Source organism: Paralichthys olivaceus, chromosome 23, assembly GCF_024713975.1.
Source record: "Paralichthys olivaceus isolate ysfri-2021 chromosome 23, ASM2471397v2, whole genome shotgun sequence".
In the NCBI taxonomy this organism is placed as follows: domain Eukaryota; kingdom Metazoa; phylum Chordata; class Actinopteri; order Pleuronectiformes; family Paralichthyidae; genus Paralichthys; species Paralichthys olivaceus.
In genome coordinates, this window is record NC_091115.1 from 16,679,696 (window position 1) to 16,692,659 (window position 12,964).

Genomic DNA, 12,964 nt, shown 5'->3' on the forward strand with positions numbered 1-12,964 from the left:
TTCAATTCCTGAGAGGCACTTAGCATCAAACACAGTTTCCTGTGTGATGCAATCACCGACTTCACTTTGGGATTTGCTTTACATTGGTTCTGAGGAAAGCAAAAAGGAAAACATGTTGTAATGCATGTAAGCATTTTAACCAAACTGTCCACAGCAGGCAAGTGGACTAATTCTGAGGTGTACAAACCGAGAATATGTCTCAAAAATCTTCAGCACTTCCTGTTATTAAAATAAAGTGTCAAATGGCTGTGGCTGAGGGGGGGTAGAGCATTGTCCTCCAACCAGAATGTCAGCGGCTCGAATCCCAGCTCATGCTGACGTGTCCTTGGGAAAGATCCTGACACTGTGACGAACAATGAATTATAATCTTCCTCCCTGAGATGATTCAGTTTCATTTCTCGCAGCTCACCCGAACAAACTGAAACCTACAACAGCCTCAGTGCACAGCTTCTAATATTCATATACATATATAAATTTTCTAATGATAAATCCGCTTTACATTATAAACCACAGACAGACCTTCAATATCTTTGCTGGAAGCTGAGGCACCTCGACCTCGTCTTCATCAAACGTGTAGCGAAATCAGCATAACAGCTCAGTTGCAGTGCTGCTGATTCAGCTCCACAGTTACACGTCTAATGTGAGCTGTAATGCAGACAGCTGTTGCTGTAAACAACTGTATTGATAAATCTAGAGCACACTGAGAGCGACTGGAACACACGCTGTTCACTGTGAGCAGCTCCACTGCGTTTCTCTGCACCACGGCTCTGTCGTACATGTCTTGGCCACAGGTTCAATGTGGATTCTCATTAATCCAGTTGCACAATACATCTGCAGTAAAAGCGGGTTCCCGTGGAGCTTTTAGGTTCTTGTGGCGCTACCTGCAGAGCGATGACACAGTTACATAACTAGATAAGAAGTAATGTGCCGACATAGCCAGACAAAAAAAGACTGCGAGCTCGTACGCACGGATGTAAACCGTACTGCATTCAAATATGTTTAGGTGAGTAACACAAAGTACATTTTACACTCATTTGTTTATAAGGAAACTCACTTTTTCAGATTAACGCCACTGTTTACTTCTGTATATGACCTTTAAAACTACTACTACTATTATTATCAATACACAACGATAATTGTGTGTTGATGCATGGAATGTAGCACAGCCCAACAGTGTCTTACTATGAAGCTGCTGAGTGCTCCGTCCGCTGCATGAACAACAGGCTCATTACTCGCAGCCTGATTGATTTCCTGCTGTTAACTGAGCTCTTGTTACAGCCTGATGATTATGGCTCACTAAATGAAGCCTCTCACTAGTTGTTTGTGCTGCTGGTGGTGCAATATCAATCCACCGTCTGTCTGAAAGAAACCTTAAAGACGCACGCCCTGTGAGAGTAATTCATCTTTGCTTTGAATTAAAAGCCGTGACACTTAAACACTCAGCTTCCTTCGGGGGAGATCCGACCTTACCTTCAGTTGCTCTGTGAAACTCCTCACTCAGTGTGTTGGTTACATCTGTCCAGAAGGTGTAGAGGATATCAGGCTGACCCTCCTGTCAGGCAAACAGAAAAGAAACACAGTAGCATGAGTTACAGTGATGATAGATGTGTTCTCACTCTAATCTCCATTGCCTTACTGTTGCTGTCTGGATTCCAAATTAAAATCACATTTAAAGTTGTGCTGAAGATGGCACTATGACCTAAAATAAATATTAATTAAACATGTATTAATTTATATAATCTAATAAATGTATCATTTGTAGATCCTAATGGTTTCTGTCTGGGTGTTGGTTTTTTCCCCATTGAGAAAAGATGTTTAGGACTCTATCGGCTGTGTTACTACTGTTAGGTAGTTCACTATCTATCATATTGTATCCCCACATCAATACTGCAGCAGTCAGTGCCGATATCCATCAAGCACCTTCTGCTTGAATGAATACCATAAAACATGTTCAGTGTGGAGGGAAGGGACCAACAGGTGTTGTCATGGACACAAACACCTTGATTCAACACACTGACCCCTGATTGAGGAAAGTGCTTTAATTATTCAGTGTGTGTGTGTGCGTGTGTGCGTGCGTGTGTGTGCGCGTGTGCTTCTCAGACGACAGAAAAGCCATTGCATCCTCACTGCTCTGTCTCGGTGGACCCCCCCCCCCCCAAGTATTCAGCTCTAAGTACAGGTGTGAACGAACCCATGACACATTGAGGACCCATCAATAAGACCACATTCGGAGGCGGTCTGGGATACAAAGGGTCACATTCTTTGAGCTGTGTGAATGTGAATGTGTCCAAGTCAAATTGAAGGCCCGCTTACTGACATCTGATCCTTTGCCACTTTATAATGAACCAAAACTATTGTTGCACTTCTCGGAGTTTCACATTTATTTGTGTCCACTGCCACAATATCAACATTGACTACCACATATTGATTGTCTATTGTACTTTACTTTTTTATTTTAAATCACAGTAGAGCTGAGCATGGCACAATGATATGCTCAGGACGTCTCACACGCGTGCAACGGACACATCTGAATAGTCAGACAAGTTAAAAACATAATTGGTGAACAGAGATAATGTATGTGTGCATTTGGATAAAGAGTGGGTAAGTGAGATGTGATCACAAGCAGTACTGGAGACATGTGTGGAGACACAGTCTAATGCAAGGTGTAAACCAGAAATGCATGTTAAAACCAGTTCTGCACAGTTGTCTTTTCCTGGCTTGATCCTTGATTCCTTCAGTTCCAATGAAGTAAAAGCAAAATATTCTCCTCAGTTTGCTACAGACGAACTAGACAAGCCCGAACAGAGCCCTGACCCAAACACAATCCAACACCTTGGGTTGAGCTGGAACACCGATTGTTAGCCAGATCTCATCACCCAGCAGCACTGCTGGACCTTTAAATGTCTGAAATGGAGCAAATCCCTGGTTGTAACCTCTGATGGGAAGTGTAAAACCAGAGCAGTGCAGGCTGTTGAAGCAGCGGATAACCCCCCCCCCTAGAAAGATTGTTCAACAACTATGATTCTCCTGTGTCCACAAACTGTACTTCAGTCATTAGAATGTAGGCTCAGTGCAAAAGAGACAATCTGAACAATGTATTCTATTATTAAAGAAGAGCTTGTCTTAAAAAATGGGCTACGTGGTTTTAGCATAACTGTAGTAGCAAATACTTTTATATCAGAATATTGTGATTTATAAATTCTACATGATGATGTAGCCCACAAACAAGATCTCAAGCAGCATTCGCTTGCTAATTGGGTGTTTTCGGTCACAACGTAACCTTAGCTGATTTGTCAGGCTCCTATCATATGACCCCCTTCCAGAAGAAAACAACCGTTATTAACCTCAGCTGCCAGGGTTAGAACGCAACATGAATAATCAATTACAAGTGGTGTACAACAGCAGTTGTGCAGTTAAATTCTACATTTTACAATGATACAACTGCTTGCATGCATAACAGATTAGATATGTTTTCGATCTGTGACAATTCGTGACGTGTACACTGACAACAGTTTTTTAAAGTAGTAGGATAGATACGTAGTAGTGTGGATGTAGCCTTAGACCTAGTAATAAATCAAAGTTGTAAGCAGGAGCCCGATCACACAAAGGTCTATTATCCAGTAACATCAGGAAATCATTGGTAAAACTGACAGGGAACCACAGCCTGGCAGCAGAGATTGCAGTCTTACAGGCATATCTCTTGAAGGGTGTTAATAACCAAGCAGCCATGTTGAGCATTCACAGTGTGGTAGGGGATATTACTTCTGAGAGCTGAATGAAAGGAGTTACAATTATCAAGAACTTAAGAGTGAACGCTCTTCTTTAAGTCTGTTCATCATGCTTGTAAAAGCAAAAAAAAAAAAAAGGAAAAAGAACATAAAATTGCCGTGAGGATGTGAAATGTCCAAAATGAAGATTAATGCATTTATGCTCCACTACACTTGTACATTATTATATACAATATTATCATCCTCATGAGTTACGGCTCATTTATCAGATGAGCGTCTCTCTGTAGCTGCTTTTCCTCTGTAACAGAAGCACGTCGATCTGATATAATCTGCAGCATTAACAGATGTGGCTACAGGCGGCGTGACCGAGTCTGTTCACTCATTTCTCTATGGACACATGGCACAAGAGTGACAGTGCAGCTGCACTGCTGAGGAGCCTTGCATTTAGACATGTCATTAGGTCTCCAACTCACACCTCCATCACTGGGTAATTTGTGAGAGCTTTGTTTCCATAGTAACAGTCTCCCGCTCTGATTCGTACAACTCGGTTTCAGTTGAGGTAAGAGAGACACTGATGGCGGTCATGATGATGTGTTAATAACTGCCTTGATTATGACTGTCTTTCTTTATCTGTAGAGGACCGCCTGCCCACACACACAAAGCAGAACCTAACAATTAGTCATTTTATTTTAAAACTAATTTCACTATTCTTACATTTCACCACAAACAGATCCTTACAATCACTCTGCACCATGGAATAAAGAATTATATGAAATGACAAATTTAATGTAAAAAGATGGATCCACTGTCCTTCTGTGTAAAAGATAGATATTGTCTCTTTCATTCTCTGTGCTTGTAAAAACCTGTCGCCTAAGTTACCCACAGTGCAATTACAACAACAGTTTGGTCAGAGATTCCTTTGAGATACCTCTTTCTGATTCCACACTCCCACATTTGTTTGCTCTTCAAAACTGTGGTCTTTGGTGTCAGAAAACTTTGTTTCCTTACAATAAATGAGGAAACGATGCATTCTGAAGTGGGGATTCAATCAAACTTCTTTATGAAATGTTAAAATGTAAAAATAAGATGATAACAATGAGAAGCTGAATAACCATCTATTTAAACCTAGCAAATACCTAATAATTAAATAAATAAATGATTCAGTCTTTTATAGTCTGCTGTAAGATTTATATGGAGGGGACTTGGAGGAGTCACTGTGTTTGTTTCTTGTGAGAAACCGTTTAACCCACATGGCTACACTGGCACCTTGACATTGTTATCCTGTCTGCAGATGTAATTGATATTACGAAATCAGGACCAGAGCAGTGGCATCCACCCACCTTGCTTATCTCGTCAATGAAGCACACATGAGTGACAGGGTCTCTCTTCTTCATCAGGACCTTCTGTAGATGCTGCACCTGTGAACATGCAGCAAAGGAAACTTCACACCTAATTCATCAGCCCCGTCGGCCGCCTGGCTTTCTGTAGGGAACGTGTGATTCAACACTGCCATAAATTAGAGGCCTCAGGCTGCAGCGCACCTGTCGGCACGCAGCGCAAATCTGGTCCATCAGCTTCTCCAAGTTCGTCCATAGAGCCGCACGGAAAGCGGCCGTGTTCCCTGGTGTCGGCAGCACTGCTCTGCCTGGAGCTCCTACGGAAGAAATTCCTTCATTCACGTCTTTCATTCACTGTTCATTGTTGTTGTTTTTGTTACTAAGATCACTGTGAAACCAGTACCATCATCCCAGTGTTTCACGTTTGACCGTTGTTTGACTTTTTTTTTTTAGCTGATTTAAAAGAGCATTCGGGATTCTTTGAACATAACACAGGAAGAAAAGCTTTCCTGACAAGTCTATTTTAAGACAGAGAAAAAAAATGTTACCCTGCGGAGCAGCATAGCTGGAAGCTGTGTGAATGTGTGTGTAACCCAGTTCTACCTTGCATATTACCTTTTTCTTTTTAAACATTTGTATGCATTATTATATTAACTTCCAGTGTATAGGTTGTGTTTTTTGTACTTTTTCCCAACTGGTTTCTCTATGTGGGTCAGTACAGTTTTTCCTGATTCTGATTCATAGTAATGAAGGACCATGTCCCCCAGTGCAACAGCTCGGTGCATTGATGTGTGCACGTGGGATTTTCTGACACAAAAAACTGAAGGTTTTTGGTTCTAAAAAAAGACAGAGGAAAATTTTGCTGGGTGTATTTTTTATGAAGTGATAATTCCCAAAAATGGTTTTAAAATGCCAGCGGTGGAATCCTTATCCTAATGAGGGCTGTTATCTGAAAATACTTCATTAATTAGAAAAATGAAGTGGCTGCTTCATCACAGCCCTGAAAATAACACAAGCCCTCCAGCCAGAATTGACTATTCTCTGTGGCCATGGTGTAATAATCTATTTCGGATAAAGCCAACCGGTGAACTAGGGCAACTTACAAGATGCACAATGAGGACGATGTAACCAGTTTATGTGTGTGTATGAGAGAGAGAGAGAGAGAGCGAGTGTGTGTGTGTGCATGCGTGTTGTGGTTGTGCGTGCCTGTGCATGTTTTAACACTTTGACCATATCCTCCTCGGGTCTCACCTCTGGGGTTTGCCGGCTGTGTCAGGCCCTTGATGTCAAGAGCACTTGTGATGTTGTCCTGTATGCTGGTGCGGTAACCCCCCACCACACTACTGATGGTCTCTCTCAAACTTCCCAGGTTGTAGAAGACCTGCAGGGCCGTGCCGACCTGGGTTGGATTCTGATCGACAAAAACGAGACAAAGGGAATGGAAGTCGGCAGTTGTCTATGGAGCAAAATATTACAACAGAATGAAATCGACTTAACGCATCTGGTAGTTTCACACACTAAACACGCAAGGACAGAGGTGACAGCCGTAGCTAAAAATACACCTCGCATTGATTTAATGAGAGAGAACTGTGAATATGTGGCACGCAAAACTCAAAAAAAAAAGAAAAAAGGAGATGATAGGAGAGGGGAGCAGAGGAGAGGAGAGTTTATCAACACTCTGGGAAAAGACATTTTCTGCTCAGCTCCTCCAATGTGAGGACTTTCTTTTTTCTTGTTTAACAGTGTCTCCTTAACTAAATATCTTTGGGGTTGGAATTGTTAGTCAGACAAAACATGCAAATGTCACCTTGGACTCTGGGATAATGTGATGGCATCTGAAACTTAGATAAACCAAACTATAGCTAAATCAACGATATGGCTGACATATTAATTGATCTATTTTCTGCAGCTCTATTGTCTCTCCACAAATGGAAAAGGGGTGAATAACAAGGCAGTCTTCATCGTCTCTTAAACAAGATGAAAGTGTCTCACTGCTGTATTTCATTCCTCAAAATGATTCTCTCACGATTCTGCACTTATTGTGGAAATATGCTCATTAGGTTTCCTTATCCAGAGCTCCGTGTCGGAGATTGTCTATAGAGGAGAAGGAGAAGGAGAGGATCCTCTACGTGGGTCAGTTGAGCTCCCACTCAACAGATGGGCTACAGGGCTACTCTGCTGGCACAGTGAGAGCGTTGAGGTGAAACTCGCTCCCACTCAGTCCCGGCAGCACGTCCAACTGCTTACATAACATTCACAATAAACAACTTCCTGAGCTGATATAAGAAGCTGTTGCTGAATCTGCACTCGTGCATGCATGCGCGTGTGTGTCTTTGTGTCTCTAGAGCCCCATATGTCCACACACATAACACACAGTGATAGAAGTTGTTCGCCAAGGCTACTCCAGCAGTGGCCAGGATAAAAATAATTCTACTGAGGGTGGAGTACACACAGGAGACAGGAGCACGTATGTGTGTTGACTTTGGAGAGAAGTGTCACAGAATCCTGCTGCTTCACACGAGAACCTGCTTAGCTTCTCTTGGCACTCAAACTCACATTTTAGACAAGAAACTCACACTTCCTGCACGCATTTCACATTAAAAGCCCTCCGTTTAAAGGGGGCACAATCCCTCACTTTTGTAGTGATACAAAAACAAAGCTACAAAAAGATATAAATATTTCTGTTCAACAGATAAAAAGTGCTCTTTTTTTTCAAGAGAGCTGTCACATTTTCACACACAGAAAAATTCACAATAACCACATTATCACGAATATCTATAGAAAGTCTGAATAATCATAACAATGAGATTACCAGAGGTAAAAATCCCATTCACTTTCTGAATTTAGATTGTGATTAAAAGCCATAATATTGCGTAACCATACAAGATTGTGAAACAATGCTATAATGCTCCGCAGAAGTCACAAGTCCATATTATATCAACTGCATTTTAAGAAAAACATGTTTTATTCCATGTATGACGCCTCTGAATGGTGGAGCATTACATGAGGTTTACCACAGAGCAACTGTGAATTCTCTTTCTAAAAATCGATATGTGTTGATACTGCGGTGGTTGCAACAAATAAATCAATGTATGTGAAACACTGAGAAGTGAATATATATTTAGTTTATTATGAAACTAAAACGGGCTAGAGGACGTCAGCTGAGTAGGCGACACCAGAGTGGGAACATTCTCTGTGTGCTTACTTTGTGCAAGCTGCAGTATGACTATAGATTTTGACAAAATAATCACTCAGCCCTAACAATGAACATTTGTATTTACTTCAAAGAGACCAATGAGAGGCCAGGCCTTTATCTGAAACAGGCTGATATTAGAGACAGAACTTTATTTCTAGTGATCATGAATATTCTCCTGTTTTGTGATTATCTCTATAAGATATAATATACTCAAGTCCTATCAAACCATTACAAACCGTGTGTGGCTCTGAAAGGGCCATTTCCAGAGTTTAAAAATTAGGGTGATCAGGATTATCTTGCATGAGGCTTGGAGCTCTGGATATTCAACAGAAAGGCTGTGAGATTGCACTTTGGGATTTGTAGGATCCAATATTTTTGAAGTTTCTCCCACATGCTTGTCAGGAGAGTCAACACCCCAAACTGCTACTGTTTCTATTATGACCAATTTTTCTTTCTTTGCCTATCTTGAGTCCCCCAAACAAAAAGCAATGCTATAAATCTCACTGCCAACACCTCCGCCTTTCTGATAACCTGTTCTCCAAATAAATGCGGAACAACCTCCACGGCAGTCATTCCATTAGTAAAACAACAATTACATCATGTACATTACTCTGCTTGTATTTGTTTGGTGAGAGAAACAGTCTTCACAACCGCTCCTCTCCTCTCCACAACAGCATCTGTAAAATGTCTCCCATCTTACACTCGGCACAGAGCAGAGCCAAGCAAATGCCTTTGATGGCTTCAGATCCACACAGCAACGCCCATGGAGGAAATGCACTCACTCTCATCTGAGCACCGTGGTCTTACGATGAGCCGCATGCGCTCAGGAGCATTGTGAATTTATTTTTATCTTGGGACTGCAGGGAGCGATTGCACTTTTGACATAACAAACAAAAACCAGATCTTAAGTCTGTGGTGCAGTATTCTCACTATTTCACTTACAGGGTGCGTTGTAAAACATAGTAAGAAGCAGCTATAAAGACAGGTGCACAACATCTCTGTTGTCACACACACAAACAGGTTCCTGTTTCCTATGCAGAAAAGGTCAGCAAGAAAATCAGCCCAGATTAATCCACCAGGAAAAACCTCAACTCTGATTGTTTTATTGCATGCTACACCAAAACACAACCCGGGATTAATTAAGAAACAAAGCGCAACCCTTTTCAACCACACCCCTAGCACACTTACCTTTAATAATGCCATAAAAATAACCAAAGTAGATTTTGGCTCATCATAAATGTACTTGCTCTATGCTCCTTCTACTGTTTGAACTGGTCTCTCATAATGGATTATGATTATTCATTGCCATTTGCCATGTAACATGAATAAAACTTTAATATATTACTTCATAATTCATATGTGATTTGCATCTAGGTAGCATCAGGCAAATGTTAATAGACAATGGTGAGAAAGACAACTCCCATGATCCCATGCGATTAAACTAGGTCTTCTGTTATTACTTTGATTGAGAGACGCCTAATAGCTGAAGTTACATATTGTACATTTAACAGCAGATTACAACAAGAGCACATCAGCAAAAAAGTGAGATGAATAAAGATGAATTCATTCAACACTGAAAAAAACCTCTTTGGTCCCTGCATACAACTGATTTAAAAGTCAGTTCCTGGACAATCCAATGAGACCAAAAGAGGACAGCTGTGTTAGTATTGTGTGTGCGTGTGTGTGTGTGTGTGTACCTGGATCTCCATGCCCTGCTCCAACAGTCTCTTAGCTTGGTTCTCCACCTCCAGTCTGGCTCTACTGATCAGCAGCAGGTCATTCTCAATCACCTCGATGCCGCTCAAATCCACACCCTGTGACAGGTAGTCTTGAGAGAAAACAAGGAAACACGGGTTAATATGTACAAACACATACACAGACACGCACACACAAAAATAGCATTGTTTTTAATTTTATTCCAAAAGCTCCATATGCCCATAGTGACACTGGTGACCTTGAGCAACCTTGAAAAGTAAGTACTAGTATTAGTACTTGTATTGTTGACAAATACAGTTTTACCGTAAAACCAGTCATAAAAACCTTAATACAATTCACAGTAAATCCTCTCAGCATTCACATTCATAAAATATCACAATGCACAAGTCTAGACTACTACACACTACACCACAATTAACTACTACACAAGTAACTGCAGTAGGGTTTAGTTTAATGATACCTTTACAGCCCATAGGAAAAAATACTTTTTATTGCAATTCTATTAGCCATCAATGATGTACAGTATATTTCCTCCCAGAGGGTAGAAGTTCAAACTGTACAGTAGATGGATGAGAGCCATTTATAACTGTTTCAGCTTTGCTTCTCTGTTTATCATACTACCCTGCTGCCTTTGTGGCCTCCCAAAGATGAACTGTTTTCTGCTTAGTGTTGACTACCACATGATCATGTAAAAAGTTAGAATGCTTTCCGCAAGGCTCTCATATTGTTTCCAGGACAGGCAGCAGAACAGCCAGCGTCTTAAGAGACAAAGTGCTACTGTTGCTTCAACTCTTAATGTAATTTTCTAAGAGTGGTTAGTATAGTAAATGGATTCTTTATTTATATAGCACTTTCCTACTGTTAACGACCACTCAAAGCGCCTCACGCTACGAGTCACATGCACATAGACTGCTTCTATTTATAGGCACTTCTCTGTCACACTTCCCATTCTAACACTCACTTTAGAGGTTAGTGTCTTACCAAAGGACGCTTTGACATGCAGACTGAAGGAGCAGGGGCTAGAACCACGGACCTGCTACCTCCTGAGCTGCCCCACTGTATGGGAGGGTATTACATTTCTAGTGTTTCAAGTGTCCATTTATATACAAATAAAATAAAATAAAATAAAATTGAATTGAATACACAAGGAAACAGAATACTACAAACAATATACTGCAGTTGAATAAAAAGCCACCATGAAATCTCAGAAACGAGTTAACACTTCTCTGCACACACACTGCCGCGCCTGAGCGTTTAGACATTCACACTTCACTGTTATTGTGTCGGAGCTGTGCCGCATCACATTGGTTTTGCATTTGAATGCTAGAAATGTGAACACAACCATAATAACAAAAGGCAGCTTGTACCTTTGACATCAATTCATTTTTAAAATAAAAAGCAACCAGACACAGAATCAACAATATAACTGAATAATGTATTAATGAATAATAATGTTTGATAAAGGTTTAACAAATGAGAAGTGTGAACGGATACAAAGTTTTGTTAGCCTAGCATCTAGAATTAAATGTCCTGAAAAAAGAAAGGAAATTGAAACGAAGTTGTTGATAGATTAAATGGCTAGGTGAAGGTGAACAGGAGAGATTACTATCCAAATAAATCAATCAATCAATTAATGATAGACTGTGGCAGCCTTGACAAGGTCCAGTTTGTCCCACGAGCTTTATAATGATCCAGAAAGTTTTATACACGAGTGTTTTGCCCCGTTGATCTATTGTAGAGCTGTGTGCAGCACTTTTTACCCTGCTGTCGTCTCTTCTCTCTCACACACATTGAAACTCAGTCAGACTGAACATCAGCAACACTGGAAGAGATACAGCCCAGTCAGCGGGCTGTCAAAACATCCATAAAGTTGTATTGTCCTCGCAGACAGCCAGACTGAGATTTAACATCTCTGTCTATGTACCCGTTATTCGGTCTCTGTTGTGCGCTTGCCCTCATGCACAGTACTGATTTTTTGTTTCCAGGTTTTTCCACGGACACTAGGTGATGGATTCTCGAGATGACTGGCTGGTTATGTAATCACTCACACAACAATGGCTCAGTCAATCTCAAACTTCACCAACACATCTTTGCGATCAAATTATCATATTTCTGTTATTACACTGGATAGAAAAGACGACAGTTGGACTCATCAGCTCGACAGATTTGTCGGCAGCACTTGTTTCAGAGAAGCACATAGCACTTCTGACTGTGTGTTGAACATTCCCATTCTGCTCTGTTCGTTGACACAGGCCTGGGCGTATATTAGAGGAAGATATAGTGCCTGACCTCGCAGCCTCATTTTGTTTTGATATGAAACTGAAATTTGAGCACCTGCAGCAAACACGTGAGCTCTACCGTGATGATTCTCACTGCAGTGACACTTAAACTGCTGCCAAAACACTTGAAACCAAGCTTTTAATCAAGTCCCCCGAGCACATGCACGGACAACGCTGAACATGGGGTATCTCGGAGGAGTTTGGAGGCAGTGACTCTTTGGTCCTGATCTGTATAGGAAGTCTATGCAGCAAGCAAAGAATAAAGTAGGAGCTGGTAAAGATGAGCATGCTCGAATGGGGAGACAGTGAAGTTGTGATGGGAGAAGACAGCACACAGCCAAATAATGGATGTGTTACTGAACAGCATGCTGGGGCACCCTTACAAGGAGATGATGAGGAGTACCCAATTAGAGAGAAGGAAAGCACATCAGTCTATGAATAAAATGTGTGTAGAAAATGTATCTTTGTTCGTGTTAATTTCTACGACACCGATCATCACTGGTTCTAATTTTAGAATCGTAACCGTTCAACCTGATACTGAGTAATGTCAGGTGACATCTTGTTAAGGGGCAAGTATAATTCTGTAGTAGACTGTAGCATTTGACAAGATGGTTACAAAAAATATGCAAATTTAAGAGTTAATATTCTTCTTCTGTAAACACTGAGATATGCACTGAACTCTGCAGATCCTCCGTAATGTCTTCAGAG

General features: G+C 41.0%; 1 protein-coding gene across 1 annotated transcript in view; it reads right to left on the minus strand.

The window, feature by feature from the left end:
• cog5 (component of oligomeric golgi complex 5) overlaps positions 1 to 12,964 on the minus strand; it is a 46,318-nt gene that overhangs the window by 9,986 nt on the left and 23,368 nt on the right. The window contains exons 7-11 of the mRNA XM_020099957.2: positions 9,959 to 10,089; positions 6,317 to 6,476; positions 5,270 to 5,382; positions 5,069 to 5,146; positions 1,471 to 1,552 (exon numbers count right to left, since the gene is read on the minus strand). Coding sequence (XP_019955516.2) covers positions 1,471 to 1,552; positions 5,069 to 5,146; positions 5,270 to 5,382; positions 6,317 to 6,476; positions 9,959 to 10,089 — 564 coding nt within the window. The remainder of the gene's footprint in view (positions 1 to 1,470; positions 1,553 to 5,068; positions 5,147 to 5,269; positions 5,383 to 6,316; positions 6,477 to 9,958; positions 10,090 to 12,964) is intronic.